Here is a 15,416-nt window from a genome sequence, read left to right on the forward strand (position 1 = left end):
CTCCCCCACCCACACTTCCCAGGGACAGACTTACACAGACAATTTGTTCTTAACAAGACTTTATTCCAACGTTTTCCCCCTATATTTAAAGGGATTTTTATCCCCCCAGCCCCCTCCCCAAAAACCCCCCAACACAAACATGCCCAGCTGAGCCCCGCCCCCAGAGGGGGGCTGGGAATCCCCCTCCCCCACACACACACACCCCTCCCCAGAGCTGGGCATGTTCCCCTGCAGAGTGGGGCTCTTCCATCCCCGTTTTGCCCCTAGCACCAATTCTCCCTGATATGAGCTGTGGGGCTAGCGAGGGGGCAGGAGCAGATGGGTCCCCCCACATTTCCAGCCCCCATCCCTCTTCCAGCACAGGGGTCCCCCCCAAACGGAGGAAATTCTCTCCCACCCCAGGGACTGATACACAGGTCAGCAACAGCGTTAGTCCCTCCCACCTCATGCACCAGAAGAACCCAGGCGTCCGGCCACCATTAGCAGGGCCAACCCTGAGCCCCGCGGGCTTGGGGGGAGCAGTGGTGGCTGAATCGGCGGGGGGGGGGGGAGGGAAGAGGAGCACCTTTCCGTGTATCTCAAATACAAACCGCCTGGGAGCTTTGGGCCAGGCGGGCTGGAATGCCACAGGACCGGCATCTGCAATGCCTGGGCATCTTGGCTCTATGCTGGGGGGGTCAGGGAAGGGGGCACTGCACCCTGGTGTGTGTGTGTGGGGGGGGTGGGGGTTGCCTGGATGCTTCAGAAATGGCTCTGCCTCTTCCCTCCCCCGGTGAGGTAGAAGTGTGAAACCCATTTTTCAGATGGGGAAACTGAGGCACAGAGGTGACGTGACTGAGCCCAGGCCAAGGTGCAGATGGAATTAGGACCCAGGAGTCCTACCTCCCAGCCCCCCTCCCACTTAACCTCAAACCCCATTCCCTCCCACAGCCGGGGACAGAACCCAGCAGTCCTGGCTCCCAACCTCCCCGCCCCCACCATAGAATCACTAGACCCCCCCCCTTCCCCTGCACAGCCAGGGACAGAGCCCCTGCCCCCCATCTCCTACTGCCCCCACTATCCTTTCAACCTAGCTCCGGGCCCCGCTACGAAGGGGAACGTGGCAAACACTAAACTACATCATGCAGCAACGGGGAGAGGGCATTCAGACGCCCCCTTTAACCAGTGCGAGGTCGCTCCCCTCAGCCCCCCGGCTCAGTTGGGGGGCAGGGAACGCACACCAAGCACTGGGGATCAAGGGGGCTGGGGGCGTGAGAACCGGGGCTTGTTAGAGAGGAGAAAATAATCCCTGCGTGCCCCCCCCTTCAAGCCTGTCCACACCCCCCGCCCCCTGTGGGAAATGGTTCTCAACAAACACTGCAATTCTGCCCTAGCCCCCTGACTCCAGCAGCTGGGGATTTGAGGGAGAAAAAACCAAGAACTAGCACCAGAGACGGGGAGTGGGGGTAGGAATGGTCACTAGTGGCCACTCAGGAGCCACGGCCCCTGCTCTGCTCGGCCCCAGGGGGAACCCAGGCACCCTGGCCCAGGGCAGCACCCAAATGCCAGTCTGTGCCCCCGCGCCAAAGCCATGGGGCTGGCCTACAGAGGGTTATGGACACTGCGGGGGAGAGCGGGGCAGGAGTCTCATAGCTGGCTATCGGGCACCTCCTGGGTGCAGGCTGCCAGCCGGCTGGGGGTGCCCGTCACTGGGGTATCGGGCCCGGCCCAGCCCCCTCCATAAGTCTTTGCCAAGCTCTGGGTGTTGTACTCGGCCAGGCGGCCCAGCCCGGAGGGGAAGAGTTGATCCCAAGGCGGATCCGTAGAACCAGCCTGGAACGAGCCGACCCGGCCAGCCGGGAGCCGGGGCTTCCCACCGCGCCATACACGGGTCGGACGATGGCACGGATCCAAGACTTACAGCGGCCGCCGTGACGTTCTCCTCTTCAGGCCGTGGGGCCGGGCCGCCAGGGGGCCGCGCAGTTCCCAGCCGTGGCAGGTGCTGGACCCCCCACAGCGGGGCTCTGGGTCTCAGCCCCCCCCCCTGAAAATTGGTTCCTGCCTGCGACTTTGCCTTAAAATAACCATGACAAAAACCTTCACCCCAACGGGTCCCAAATCTGGCGCTTTCAGAAGTTACCAACAAACCACCAGCCCCCCCCCTGCCCCCTGGCGGGGGAGGGTTTCCAAAAAAGCCCTGTCCAACGGGGGAGGGGGGCAGTGCAATCCCCGCCGGGCCGGTTGCAGCTGGGCGGGGACCAGGCGTGTGCTTTAAAGAGCCCGAGGCCCCCGCTGGGCACCGGCCTGGCCAGCCCTGGAGGGACTCCGGCTCCGTCCCCGAGGCTCAGGCCGATTCCTCACCGCAGGCCACGTCCAGGTCAATGGAGCCGTGGCTGACCACCAGCCGCAGGCGTTTCGGGGGGGTGAAGGGGTGAAAGGTCACCGTCCGTTTTGGCTCCTCCCACTCCAGCGGGCGTGGCCGGGTCTCCAGCCGGACATGGGCGTACTGGGAGAGCTTGGGGTCATCGCTGGCAGGGCTCAGGGGGCGGGGCTCAGTGGGGGGCGGGGCCTTGACCTGCTGCCTGGCCATACTCCTGGTCCGAGGGAGCAGCTGGCTGGGAGGCGGAGGGGTTGGGGGGCGGAGTTGTGCATCCCCGGGGCGGAGCGCCAGGGCTCCGCCCAGGGGCCCGGCCTCCCTCGCGCAGAGCTTCAGCGCGCCACTAGGGGGCCCGGTGACCCCAGCACACAGCTCCAGAACCCCACCAGGGGGCGCTGCGTGTGGCCCGGGCCCCACTGGGCCCTGCCCGGCTCCGCCCCCGCGCGGGTCCCCAGCCGGGGGGGATCCCCGCCCCGTGTCCTGCTGCTCCGGTTCTCCGTGGGGCGAGGCGGGCAGCGTCCGCCGAGGGACACCCAGGCCGGTGGCCGTGCAGCAGCTGTCGCCCGGCTGCGGGTGGCGCCGGCAGCGCTGGGAGCGGCGGAGGAGGTTGGCGTCGGCCGGCGTGCGGCCGGATTGCCCGGCGCCGGGGCCCCACCGCGGCAGGGAGACCAGGAGCTCCTTGCGCAGCCGGCAGCCGGCTCCCCCCGCGCCCCGGCAGGCCACGCAGTCGTGCAGGGTGACCCGCAGGTCCTTCAGCGCTGCGAGAGAGGCGGGCGGCCGGCGGAGCCGGGAAGCTGCAAGAAGACGGAGAAAGGGACGTCAGTCAAAGGCGTGGAGATGCGGCCCCTCTGGGGTGGGGCGCGGGGGCTGGTTAGACGGGGCCCCCTGGCACCACCCTGGGCACGCCGGGGCCGTTCCCCTCTGATCCCTCACCCAGGCCGGGGCTCCTACCGCGGCCACGCTCCCTCCTGCGCCGGGCCCTGCGCCGTCGCCTTGTGTCCTGCTGCACCAGTTTGGAGACCCGGCCCTTCCAGCGCTGCAGCCGCCCGTCCGTCTCCCGCAGCTGGTATTTCTCCTGGCTTGAGGTAGTTTGCAGGGGGTCCTTCTTCCGCAGCCGGAAGGCACCTTCCCCCTTCCTGGGGGAACAGAGACCATGCGGGCTAGAACCCAGGCGTCCTGGCTCCCAGCCCCCCTGCTCTAACCGCTAGACCCCACTCCCCTCCCGGACCCGAGGAGAGAACCCAGGCGCCCTGGCTCCCAGCCCCCGCACCTCTCACAGGTCCGGCATTCGCACAGCTCGTTGTTCTCCCCGAAGAAGCCTATGCCATAGAAGCAGGTGATCTCGTCCTCCGGCTCGATGTCCCTGAGCACCTTGACGCAGGCCGTGTTCCCCTCCGTCGGGACGAACTGCAGGGACAGACAGACGGACAGGGGTGTCAGCCATGGGGGTCTCCGTCCACAACGCCCGTCAGCTCCAACCCCTCAATCCCAGAAGCCACCAGGGCAGGGGGGGGGGCAGCCCCCCAGCAATGTCCACCTTCCCCCACGTCAGGGATCTCAAAGCTGCGAAGGCTAATTCACTCCGAGCCCCAACTTACACATTCGGCGAGAGAGAACCCAGGAGTCCTGGCTCCTGCCCCCCCTCCCCCCGACCACTAGACCCCACACCCTGCCCAGAGCCAGGGAAAGAACCCAGGAGTCCTGGTTCCCAGCTCCCCCTCCCACTCTAACCACTAGACCCCCGCCCAGAGCCGGGGAAAGAACCCCGGAGTCCTGGCTCCCGGCCCCCCGCTGTAAACACTAGCCCCCACTCCCCGCCCAGACCCCCGCGGCTTTACCTTGCAGTTCGGCCTGCAGTCTGTCAGGTTCCAGGGTGGGAAGCAGGAGACACAGGACAGAAAAAAGCCAGGACAAGGTCAGACGCCAGCGACGCCCCTGCAGGCTCCAGCCCCGACTCCCCGGGACCCACCGACGGACTGGTGCTAGGGAGAGCGGCTGCAGCACAAAGGGGGTTACACAGCCTGCCCCCTCTGGGGGGTGCCGGGCCCCCTCTGGCTCCAGGGCAGGCTCAGAGGCGGGGAATGGGGCAGGGCCATTCCTCTCTAGGGGGCGCCAGCCCTCATTTGGCCCTGCCCAACGGCGAAGGGCTGGAGAACAGACTCACCCCACGGCACACAGACCAAGGGGGGTGATCGGGGAGACAGACCCCACCTCTGTCCTCCCCCACCCACAAGACCCTAGCAGGGGGCTAGCATCTGAGCAGATCCCAGAGAGAGCAGGGGGCTGCGGGTCGGGAGTGTGGGGCCCGGCAGAGCGGGGAGGGCAGGGCTGGGCGAGTGGGGGGCTGCGAGTCAGGAGTGGGGGGCTGTGGGTTGGGAGCGGGGGCCCGGTAGAGCAGGGAGGGCAGGGTTGGGCGAGTGGGGGGTTGCGGGTCAGAAGCGAGGGCCCCGCACCGTGGTTGATGAAGGCGGCGGGGCCCAGCCAGAGCTGGGCGCAGCGTTTGCGCGTGGAGTACATGATGCTGAAGTCGTTTTCCCCCGTGCGCAGCAGGCTCTCGTCCGGCTCCGTCAGCTCCGCGATGCAGCCCACCAGCAGCTCCAGCTTGTCGTTCTTCCTCCTGCCGGACAGTGGGGGACGAGTCAGGGGGGCCGCCCGGCCTGTCCGCCCGGCCCCCTCGCCCGGCGCCGGGGGCTGGGCACGCAGGGAGCGGAGGACCCCCCCGTACCATGACTTCGTGGACACCACCTGGGCGCCGTTGGTCTCCAGGGAGTAGCGGCTGCACGGCAGGATCGTGAAGCCGCTCTCAGGGAGAAAGATGCGGAGGTAGCGGAGTATCTGGGGAGAGACGGGGCAAGAGACTCTGAGCCGGGGAGAGAACCCAGGCGTCCTGGCGCCCAGCCCCCCTGCGCTCTAACCACTAGACCCCACTCCCCTCCCAGAGCCAGGAGAGAACCCAGGAGATCTGGGTCCAGCCCCCTGCCCACCCTGTGCTCTAACCACTAGACCCTACTCCTGGGGAGAGAACCTAGGCGTCCTGGCTCCCAGGCCCATTGCCCCCCCCCCCCCCCCGGTGCTCTAACCACTAGACATCACTCCCCTCCTAGAGTCGGGGAGAGAACCCAGGCGTCCTGGCTCCCAGCCTCCCCCCCTCCCCAACTCACATGGGTCTTGAGCGCGGTCTCCTGTTGGCGGCTGCGGCTCTTGAAGTAGGGCCCGGCCCATTCGCCCAGCAGCAGGGCGCGGTAGGCGGCCTCCAGGTCCCGGCGCCGGCGAAACGCCTCCACCGCCTCCCGCAGGTGGTGCTGGCGCCGGATGGCGGGGAGCGGGCTGGGGGCAGGGAGAAAAGCGGGGTGCTAACGAGTCCTGACCCACAGCCCCCCGCTAACCCCGCCCCCCCCCCAGCTCCGCCGGTGCCCCTCACACCCGACCCGCAGCCCCCCCCCCCGCCTGCCCCGCCCGGACCTGACATTCATCTTGTGGGTCTTGAAGCCCAGGTAGGAGTCGAGCACGAGGCTGGTGGCCAGGTCGTCATTTTCACACAGCTCCTTCGCCGTCACCCGCGTGGAGCCCATGGTCCGGCCAAACACATGCTGCTGCCGCTGCGCATGGGGGGGCGGGAGGGGGTCAGAAAGCCAGACAGGGCTCCCCCTCCCAGATCTAGGGAGCCTTGCAGCTCCCGGGTGTCCCAAGTTTCTCGGCCCCACTGAATTCCAGCAGCGTGTGGGGGCACTCGGGGCGGAGATGCGGCTCCTCTGGGGTGGGGCGCTGGTATACGGGGACCCCTCGCCTACTCTGCTCCCTGCAGCACAGCGCCCCCTAGCGGTGCCCTGGGGCATCAGGGCCAGCCCTGCCTGCCGAGGGAGAGCGCTCCCTGCTGGGTCCCCCCCCCACCCGCAGCCCAGAGACAAGGAAAGCGACAAAAACAACAGCACGCAAGGGAACCTCCCCTCTGGGCCTCAAGCCCCTGAGACCCCCCTAACCTCCCAGAGCCGGGGAGAGAACCCAGGAGTCCTGCCTGGCAGCCCCCTCCCCCCACCCTGTCTGTTAGATCCACATTTCCTCTGGGCTTTTTAGAGCCATGCAATCCCCGCCCCCGCAACGGGTGCATCAGTTTCCCCTGCCCAGGGGGCAGTGAGCGCACCCCTCGCTGGCCAGCCCCTGAATGGGCCAAGACCTGCAGCCCTAAATCGACTCGACTTGCCCGGCTGCCGTTGGGGGCTGCGCTGCGGGCGTCAGGAGCCATCACTGCCAGGACTCCTGGGTTCGCTGCCCAGCTCGTGGGGGGGAGGGTCTAGCGGGTTAGAGCAGGGGAGCTGGGAGCCAGGACTCTTGGGTTTTCTCCCCAACTCTGAGTCCCCCACGTTGCTGCCACTCTGTGCCTCGGTTTCTGTAGACCAGGGAGCATGGGAGGGGTGGGGTTTCCCATTTGGGGGGCTTCCCCTGCCCCTACCCCGGCTGTCCACACACATCCCCTGCCCACACCAGACAGAGCTGCCCTGCAGAGAAAAAGCAGCAGCCCGACTGCGGCAGAGAGCAACTGCTCACCCCAGCAGGGGAGGAGAATTTAGGGGCATGGGGCCCCAGAGCGGGGGGCTGGGCTGGCTCAGAGGGGGCAGGGAATGGGACACGGGACCTTTCCCCTCTAGGGGGCGCCCACTCCCACACGGCCACCAAAAGCCGTTCCCACCCACTGTCCCCCATGTGTGTGAACCAAACTTCAGGGCATCAGTTCATCTCCCCCGGGCACCGACTGAGATCTGGGCCCCTGGCCCTGCACAGACCCAGAGGGCGGCTGATCCCGAAGCGAAATGGATCCTCAACCCAGCTTTACCGGCAGGACGTTAGGCCCCCAAAGTCACCGTTTTCTGCCTCGCTTCCCCTGAGAAATTCGCCCGTTTGTGGGGACACTGGGGAAAAAAAAAAAAAAAAAAGATTAAAGTGCCAGGCGGGGATCACCCCCCCTCCCCAAGATGGGCAAGTTGGAGGAAGCAGCGTATTTGCCTGCTAGGATCTGGGGAGGTTCGCTTTAAAGAGGTGCTGGGTATGCCGGGGAAGAAGGCAGGAGGCGAATCTGAAGTGGAGTCAACACTTAATCCGGATTAGCATCCACACTAGGAGTGACTCCGGAGTAGCTGTGCCAGTGTTGCCAAAGTCAGGGATCAGAGTCTCAGCGGTTCGGGGCAGGGGCTGCCGTGTGTCTGTGCAGCGCCCAGCACGGCGGGGCCCTGCCTTGGGGGGGAGGGGGGGGGGAGCACCTGGCACAATGGGGGGGTGGGGTGGCCATATACAGGCCTGGGGAGCCTCCCATGCAGTGTTACCGTAATACATGTAATAAACAGGGTGTCAAGGTTGGGGGGGTGGGGCCTGGAACAACAGGGATCCCTATCCCGAAATACGTGTCACAAACAGGGGCCCCAATCCCAGCCTGAGAGCAAGGGGGATGCCCCGCGTTACCGTAATCCATGTAGCAAACCGTCCTCCCCAATCCCGGCCTGGGAAGGCGGGGACGCCCCGCACTACCGTAATCCATGTAACAAACAGGGGACCCCCAATCCCGGTCTGGAAGGGAGGGGGTGCCCCGCGTTACCGTAATCCCCGTAACAAACAGGGGCCGCCCCAATCCCGGTCTGGAAGGGAGGGGGCGCTCCGCGTTACCGTAATCCATGGAACAAACGGGGCCGCCCCAATCCCGGGTTGGGAGGGAAGCCCCCCCCCAACGCGTTACCGTAATACATGTAATACACCCATGTCTTCTCCCTCCCCCACAGGGCAGGACCCCGGGGGCGGCGAGGTGACGACAGGCAGGCGGGCAGCCGCCCCCCGAGCACCGACCAACGCCCCCGGCCCGGCGGGAACGGCCCCATCAGCGGCGCTGGTGATGCCCAAGAAGAGGGACCGGCAGGCCCCGCCCCGCCCCGCCCCGCCCCTCCGCCAACGCCTCGCGCCGGGGCGGTTCGCGCCTCACCTGCTCCAGCCGCTGCCGCCGCCTCTGTGTCTCGCTGTCTCTCTCCCCCGCCCCTCCCCCACCCGCGGGGCCCTCGCGGCCGTAGCCCCGCCCCCTCGCGGCCCATTGGGCCCTGCCCTAGCCCCGCCGCTTTCTATTGGGCTATCTGGGTGTCTGTCACTTCTCCCCCCCCGCCCCTCGCGGCCCCTGGGGCCCCGGCCCTCCACCCTCCAACTCCTATTGGACGTTCGGAGTGTTTGTCACATCTCGCCCCTCCCTCTCACCCCTCATTGGGCCACCGCCGAGCTGTCGGCTCTTCCCATCGGTGCAACCAGGTGTCTGTCAACGTCCGTCCGGCCTCTTCGCTCCCCATTGGGCTCCTGAAAAACCCGCCCCTCCGCCGCCTCCTATTGGGCTGCTGCGTTGCCACTGTCCTGTCCACTGCGCCCTCTGGGGGCCCATTGGCCCTGCCGCCACCCTGCTCCGTGTCCTATTGGTCCGCACAGCTGTCAATCTAACCTCACTCCCACCCGCTCACCGTGAACTGACCGTCTCGCGACCTCCGCCATTGGTCAAAGCCACTGTCGATCATCCTGTTCCCCGCCCAAAACCTCCACTTTTCTCTCTGATTGGACCAGGGTCGTGCTTTGCCTCTTTCTATTGGATAGCCCATCTGGCAATCACCATGCTTTGTCACAGCCGGACGCAAGCCCACCCCTCTATTCCGCCCTGATTGGCCCGCTGCCTCTTATTATTGGCTCAGACAGCTGCCAATCATGTATTGTTCGCCAGCCCACGTGGGTTGCTCTGGAGGGGAGGGGGTGTCGCCTCTCAACAAAACTTTATGGGATGGAGGCGTTTGAGCCCCGGGTCTTTAAAAAAAAAAAAAAAAAAAAGTAGTGAAAGAGCGAGAAATATTCCGGTGTTTACTGTAGGGCCTACAAAAATGCAAGGCCTGAGGGGGGCTGGGCTGGCGCATAAAGTCCCTTGGCCTCCTGTCCATCTGCCTGCCCCATTTAGCAAATGTTTATTGTAGGGCCTACAGGAACTCAGGGGGTGGCCACAAAAGCAGTTTTTGGAATCCCCCCGCGTTTCTCCTTCCCTCCCCAGCCTTGCCTCCCCCTGTTTTTTTTTTGGGGGGGGGGTTCACTCCAGCTGGAACTACGAGTTCAAAATCAGCTCTGTGAATTGCTGGCAGCTAGAACGAGGGCCAGTACTAGTCATGGCCTCAGGTGACTCTTGGGGGTGGCGGCAGGTGCAGACTGCTTTGAAGCTGTTGTTGCTTGTTGCACTTGATGGGTTGATAACATCGTCACCCCGCCTTGCCCAGCTCCCACCCGCCTACGTTCCCACGGGGTGGGGGAGGGGGGCTGTGGGATTCTGGGTTGGCCCATTTAACCGGTGGGTGAGGGAGTCAAACTAAGACATGTTTCTCAGGCCTTGAGTTTTGGTAGGCCCTACGATAAACATAAACAGTCACCACCGATTAAATCACAACGAGGGGGTTTCAGGGGGAACCGAATCAGGCACATGGGAGGAAGCCGCCCCAACGCCACTGCACCCCAATGGCGACAGAGCCATTAAGACGGGGCGAGGGGTCCCTGGATAACTGGCCCCTGCATGCCCCACCCCAGAGTCAGTCGCATCTCAGCACCGGCTGTCCCCGGATGAACCCATTCCTGATTCCCAGGCGCCCTTGGACCAGGCAGTGCATGTTACCCCTCGGGGCACGGCCAGGCCTTGGGACCGCAGCAGGAAATTGGCAGCGACTGCAGGAAGCTGCTGGAGGACTCCCGGTTCCCGGCCCAGCCACCCTAGGGAACCAACCCAGGCTCAGCGGGGATGCAGCGTGCTGCCGAGTGACCCCGAGACTGGACCGCCCCAAACCGCTGGTGAGGCCCGGATAGGGCTGGAGGGGGCACATGGTGTGAGGAGTGGGGGGGGGGTCTGCGGGGCTTTTCCCGGCTCTGATTTGACTCCAGGTTGGGGGGAGGGAAGGGGAGAAGGTGGCTTACGGGGATCCTGGCCAAGAAGTCCTGGCTCTCAGCCCCCCTCCTGTAGACCCCACTTGCCTCCCAGAGCTGGGGAGAGAACCCAGGAGTCCTGAGTCTGTCTTTTTAAGAGCACTCCACATTCCCCTGCCCCCCTCCCCCCACATGTCAATGTGTTGGTGGGGGCGGCTATGGGGCACAGAATCCACTATGTTGTATCAGGGTGAGGTCCTCCCCCCTCCTGGATAGTCCCTCCCAGGTACAGCCCTCCTCACTGCACTTTGGCCCCAGCCAGCGCTGGGAGCTGCCCTCTGTCCCAGGGTGGGGCCGTGCCAGGGGGCAGGGCCCCTGTGCCCCCAGCCAGAGATGCAGGGCAGGGCCGGGCGGTTGGAGGGGGGGAGACAGAGGCGACACGGAGGGGTAGGTGTGCATCAGCCCTATCTCCATGAGGGAAACTGAGGCACTGCCACTGGGGAGCTGTGGTCAGAAGTGGTAGAAACAGGAAAGGAGCCCTGCCTCCCAGTCCCCTGCTGCTCTAACCCTTAGACCCCACTCCCAGTCCGCTCCCAGAGCCGGGATAGAAGAACCCAGGTGTCCTGGGTCCTAGCCTTCTCCCACTCTGACCCCTGGGGGGGGGTGGGGAATCTATTTCCTGCTCCTGCATAAGGTGGGTGGGGCAGGAATGGACATTACAGGCTTTTAAATAGTGGGAGGGGGCTGGGGCGGGGGATGTTTTTTAAGGGCTCCCCCAGGCTACAACTGCCTCTTCTTGGTGTGTGTGTGGGGGGAGAAACCCAGCCTTCTGGAGAGGGAAGGAGTGGGGGAATCTCCCCCCAGACCCAGTGTCTCACCCCTCCCCATCTAGGTCTTCTCCGCCATGTGGGTCTGGGCCCTTCTCCCCATCCTGCTGGTTCTCTGGGGCACTGTCGGATTCTGGCTGGTGTAAGTAATGGGGGGGGGGGGGGGGAAGCTGAGTCACCCACTCTGCCTGGGACTCCCTGCCTGCCAGCTGGCCCCACGGCTGGGGACTGTGTCACTCAGGGGGGCGGGAATGGGCCCCGGGGCCTTTCCCTTCTAAGGGGTGGGTCAGAGGGAGGGTGCTGAGGTGTGGGGTTGATGGGGGTGACTCGGAGCTCCTGCTTCTCTTCCCCCTGGGGCCATCTCTGTCACCCTCCTCCCCCTTTTCCCCACAGATACGCCATGGCCGTGGCCAACGGGTCTGTGAATGTCACAGTCGTGTTCCCCTATATCAGGTAGGTGGGTCAGATTCTGATCTTGGCTCCCCTGGGGTCAATCCAGAGTCAGCCCTGACTGCAACAGGGGGTGGGCAGAGCAGGGTTCTGGTCTCAGCTCCCCTGGGGTCAGTCCGGAGTCACTCCTGTTTGCAATGGGGGCAGAGCCGGGTTCTGATCTCAGCTCCCCTGGAGTCAATCCAGAGTCACTCCTGTTTGCAACAGGGGCAGAGCCGGGTTCTGGTCTCCGCTCCTCTGGGGTCAATCCAGAGTCACTCCTGTTTGCAATGGGGGGCAGAGCCGGGTTCTGATCTGAGCTCCTCTGGGGTCAGTCCGGAGTCACTCCTGTTTGCAAGGAGGGCAGGGCGGGGGGTCTGATTTCCACCCCCCAGGGCTGGGAGTGGCGTGGGCCCAGCCATGTATGTCTGGGTCTCTCTTCTCTTTCGCCAGCACTTGTGGCTCCGACCCTCCCCAGAGCTGCATCTTCGGTCAAGTGATGAACGTGGGGTCCTTCCTGGGTAAGCGATGCTGCGAAACGGCACCTCTGGGGGCGCCGGCCGGCTCGGGGGGGGGGGAGGCATGGGACCTTTCCCCTCTGGGGGCACCGTTGCCCCTCCCCCCAGCCCCTCTGACCTGGGCTGTCTCCCCTCCCAGTCGTCTGGATCAGCTACCTGCGGTTCCAGCAGGTCCGGGATTGGGGGTGCCCTTGCGCCCTGAACACGGCCGGCCTGGTCCTGGGGCTGCTCTGCGCCCTGGGCGCCTCCGTCGTGGCCAACTTCCAGGTACGGAGCTGGGGGGCGCTGGGCTGCGGGGGCTGGGCCCGGCAGGGGGCACTGTGGGGAGGATCCGGGGGTTCAGCAGAGGGCACCATGGGGGGGAGATCTGGGGGCCATGGGGGGATCAGGGGGCCCAGCAGAGAGCACCGTGGGGAGGGGATTCGGGGGCCGATCCAGGAGCCCGGTAGGGGAGGATGGGGGGGCCCGGCGGGGGGTATCGGGGGGGCCCGGCGGGGGGGCGCTCTCCCACTCACCCCCTTCTCGCCCTGGCAGCAAAATAACCAGCTGGAGACTCACTTATTCGGGGTGTTTCTGGCCTTCGTGGTGGGCATCGTCTATTTCTGGGTCCAGGCTGCCCTGACCCAGCAGGTGAAGCCGCGCCATGGCGGGGGCTGGCTCGGCCCGGCCCGGTTCTGTCTCTGTGCGACCGGCACGGCCCTGCTCGTGGCCAGTATCCTTGGCGTGGATGGAGGGGAGCCGGGGGGGGGGCACCGGCAGGGCTGTGGGGAAGGGGGGCTGTGGGTCGGGAGTGAGGGGCACCGCCAGCTGTTGCCCCTTGACTCCGGCTCCGTGTGCGCCCTCCACGGGCTGGGTCTGAAGTCCGAAGCCGCCATCTGCGAGTGGGCCCTGACCCAGAGCCTCTTCCTCCTCTTCGGCCTCTTCGCCGAGGATTTCCGGCACATCGAGTCCTGCTGCGTCCGGCTGCAGGGCCGGGCCCCCTCCCCTGCCCTGGAACTGGGGGCAGCCTCCACCCAGACCCTGGCGCTCTAGCAGCCCCCCCCTCCCCCGTGGGCAAGGGCCAGGAATCGGGGCCAGAGGCCCCCCACTCTTCAGGGGCAGGGACCCTGTGTCCCCCTGGGGCTGGAGGCTCCTCCCCCCAGCTCTCTCCTGCCGGCAGAGGGGACACTGCTGCGGGGAAGCTCACAGCAGCGCTGGCGACCCGGCTGGTTCCTGGGGCGGAGACATGGTGGGGGGAGGGGAAAATGCCCTCCCCCGAGCAGCTGGAGCAAAGCCCCCCCCAAATCCCTGACTCTTCCCCCCCACCCGCAACCTTCCTGGGTGAGAAGTGGCCTGAACCAGCTGGGCTGGGGGCCAGGCCCCCCCCGTACCCTCCCCCCATTGGACTGCTCCCACCCTGGCCTCACCCCACGGGACGGTTTGTAATAAATGGTTTTCTAGTATCTGGTGCCTCTGTCACATCTGGCTGGGGGAGGGGCCTGCCTCCGCTCCCCCCGCCCCCAGCACCTAGATGTGTGGGGCAGAGGTGGGAGCAGAGACTGCACCCCATACGCCACCCTTCCTGGGGGCCGGGGGTGGCTCAGAAGCGGGGCCCGGCGCTCGCTCAGGAATCTGGGCTGGGGCCGAGGCTCCCCCACCCCACCCCGTCCCCCAGCTATGGGGCGGGTGGACGCTGCCCCACCAGCCTTTCTGGGCCTGTTACTGCCCTGTTCATCGCCCGGCGTCGGCTCCAGCCACACCTGGCCCCCGGGCGGCCGAGGTGGCCCCGCAAAGGGTGGTGCAGAGAAATCCCGGGGTCCCCCCCACCCCAGCTCCCCTGGCGGGGGCTGACCCAGAACTGCTGGGGCTTCAGGGCTGTTTGACCCGGCGCCAGCTGACTCCAGCTGGACCCGCACCGGGGCCAGCCCCGGATCTGAGCCCCGGCTTGGCGCCCCTGGACCGAGAAGCGGGTGCAGAAACCGCGGCACCGCCCGCCCGCCTGACGCTAAACAGCTTCCCCCTCAGTCAATCAATCCGCTCCCAGTCCTGCCAGCCAGGGCCTGTCTACACCCGGCCGGCGCCCGGGGCGGGGCAGCGTGGATGCCCCCTGGGCGGGTTTTCCCGCGGCGTCGCTAAACCCCCCCCAGGCCAGACAGGTGTGGGCGAGGCCAAATTTTTCATACCCCCAAGTGCCGCAGCTGGGGTGACTTCGCTTTCAAGTGGGCACCTGGCCCTGGGGGGAGCCTGGTGTAAAGGGGGGGGGAGCTGGGGCCGAGCATCTGTAGGGCAAACGTTTCCCACCCTGGCGGCGGGCGTGGCTGTCTGCCTGCTGGGAATGGAGCCAGTGACCTAGGGGAGCGAGGGGGCGTCTGGAGAGAGCCCCGCGTCCAGGGTGGGGGGCACAGGAGCCATTGTTTGGGGGCGTCTGTGCCCAGGGAGCTACACTGGAATGGCTGATGGGGGAGGGTTGTTAAACGAGGGAGGGGGTTAAAATCCACCCCCCGTTTCCACTGCTCCTGCTCTTTGGCTTGGAAACCAGTTTAGACATCGAGTGCGTGTGTGAAAGCAGATGCCCAGGAATGGGATCGCGCTCCAGCTACACGGCCGAGAGAGCCCGGGGGGGGGGGGCCCGGCCAGCCCAACCCCGTTGGCCGCAGAGTGAGCCTGAAACAAAAACCCACGGGGGGCGGGGGGTGCACAGCTGGAGTCACCCCTTGCCCCGCCCAAATCGCAGCGGTGGGGTTTGTGCAGCTCCTGGCGCACATGGGGGGGTGGGGCCGGCGCCCCTGGGCATTTCTGCTCCATGAATGTTCAGATAGGGACACCGGCAGCCGAGAGGGGAAGCGAATCAATTTAACGGCCCCGGCTTCGGCCCAGTCACCAGCGCTGACAAGCACCCATAGCCGGGGTGCTCCGGCCTGTGTGTAAACCAGAGAACCTGGCGCGAACGGAGCAGGGGTTGGGGGCAGCTTTCACTCGCCCATTACACCAGGCTCAGGTGGGTTTCCCTGTGAAGCTCAGGCCGAAATCAGCTGCTTTCACCCCACAGAAAGGGTGGTGGGCGACAAGGGAAAGGGGGTGGAAAATGGTTGGAGGCGGCTCCTGGCGGCTGTGCAGGTGGTTGAAGCGCATCTACACTGGGGGTGGAAAGAAAGTTCACTCCGGTTTCACAAAACTGGTTTCAGACCCGATCTACACGCCCCTGAGGTGCGTTGGTTTTTAAAGGCATCTCGTTCACGTCCCAAGCGGCCGAGCTGCTTTGGCGAAGGATGGAGGCGAGCTCCGGCCCCCAGCGGCTGCGTCCTGGGATAACGCCATCAGCTGGGGCCGTGATCCGTGGCCCCGGGGTCCTGATTTTGCCCCGGGGGATCTTCCCCAGCTCAGTCCGACTCCAATTTC

The 15,416-nt window shown here is 65.8% G+C and overlaps 2 protein-coding genes across 9 annotated transcripts; one reads left to right on the forward strand and one right to left on the reverse strand.

The window, feature by feature from the left end:
- Positions 1–235: 235 nt before the first annotated feature.
- On the reverse strand, positions 236–8,370 carry KMT5C (lysine methyltransferase 5C). Of its 8 annotated transcripts, none has more exons than XM_067552071.1 (10): positions 8,099–8,209; positions 7,216–7,263; positions 5,819–5,955; positions 5,518–5,683; positions 5,082–5,191; positions 4,810–4,973; positions 4,195–4,214; positions 3,627–3,763; positions 3,308–3,492; positions 236–3,150 (listed from the first exon to the last, which is right to left on the reverse strand). In XM_067552071.1, exons 1-10 carry the CDS (start codon positions 8,102–8,104, stop codon positions 2,324–2,326), a joined length of 1,800 nt encoding a protein of 599 aa, XP_067408172.1. In that variant the 5' UTR covers positions 8,105–8,209; the 3' UTR covers positions 236–2,323. The 8 variants fall into 8 exon arrangements, with proteins under 8 accessions (XP_067408172.1, XP_067408171.1, XP_067408167.1 ...); XM_067552070.1 differs by having other exon boundaries at positions 3,290–3,492; XM_067552066.1 differs by lacking the exon at positions 8,099–8,209 and adding an exon at positions 8,322–8,370 and having other exon boundaries at positions 3,290–3,492; positions 4,810–5,191; positions 7,188–7,263.
- A 1,582-nt stretch (positions 8,371–9,952) lies between these two features.
- On the forward strand, positions 9,953–14,065 carry TMEM150B (transmembrane protein 150B). Its single transcript, XM_067552080.1, has 7 exons — positions 9,953–10,192; positions 11,157–11,233; positions 11,485–11,544; positions 11,974–12,041; positions 12,178–12,305; positions 12,573–12,750; positions 12,871–14,065. The coding sequence occupies exons 1-7, from the start codon at positions 9,968–9,970 to the stop codon at positions 13,068–13,070; spliced, it is 936 nt and encodes a 311-aa protein (XP_067408181.1). The 5' UTR covers positions 9,953–9,967; the 3' UTR covers positions 13,071–14,065.
- Positions 14,066–15,416: the final 1,351 nt, after the last annotated feature.

The sequence above is a fragment of the Emydura macquarii genome, unplaced genomic scaffold, assembly GCF_026122565.2.
Source record: "Emydura macquarii macquarii isolate MOO-44397 ecotype Brisbane River unplaced genomic scaffold, CSIRO-AGI_Emac_v2 contig_1386, whole genome shotgun sequence".
In the NCBI taxonomy this organism is placed as follows: domain Eukaryota; kingdom Metazoa; phylum Chordata; order Testudines; family Chelidae; genus Emydura; species Emydura macquarii.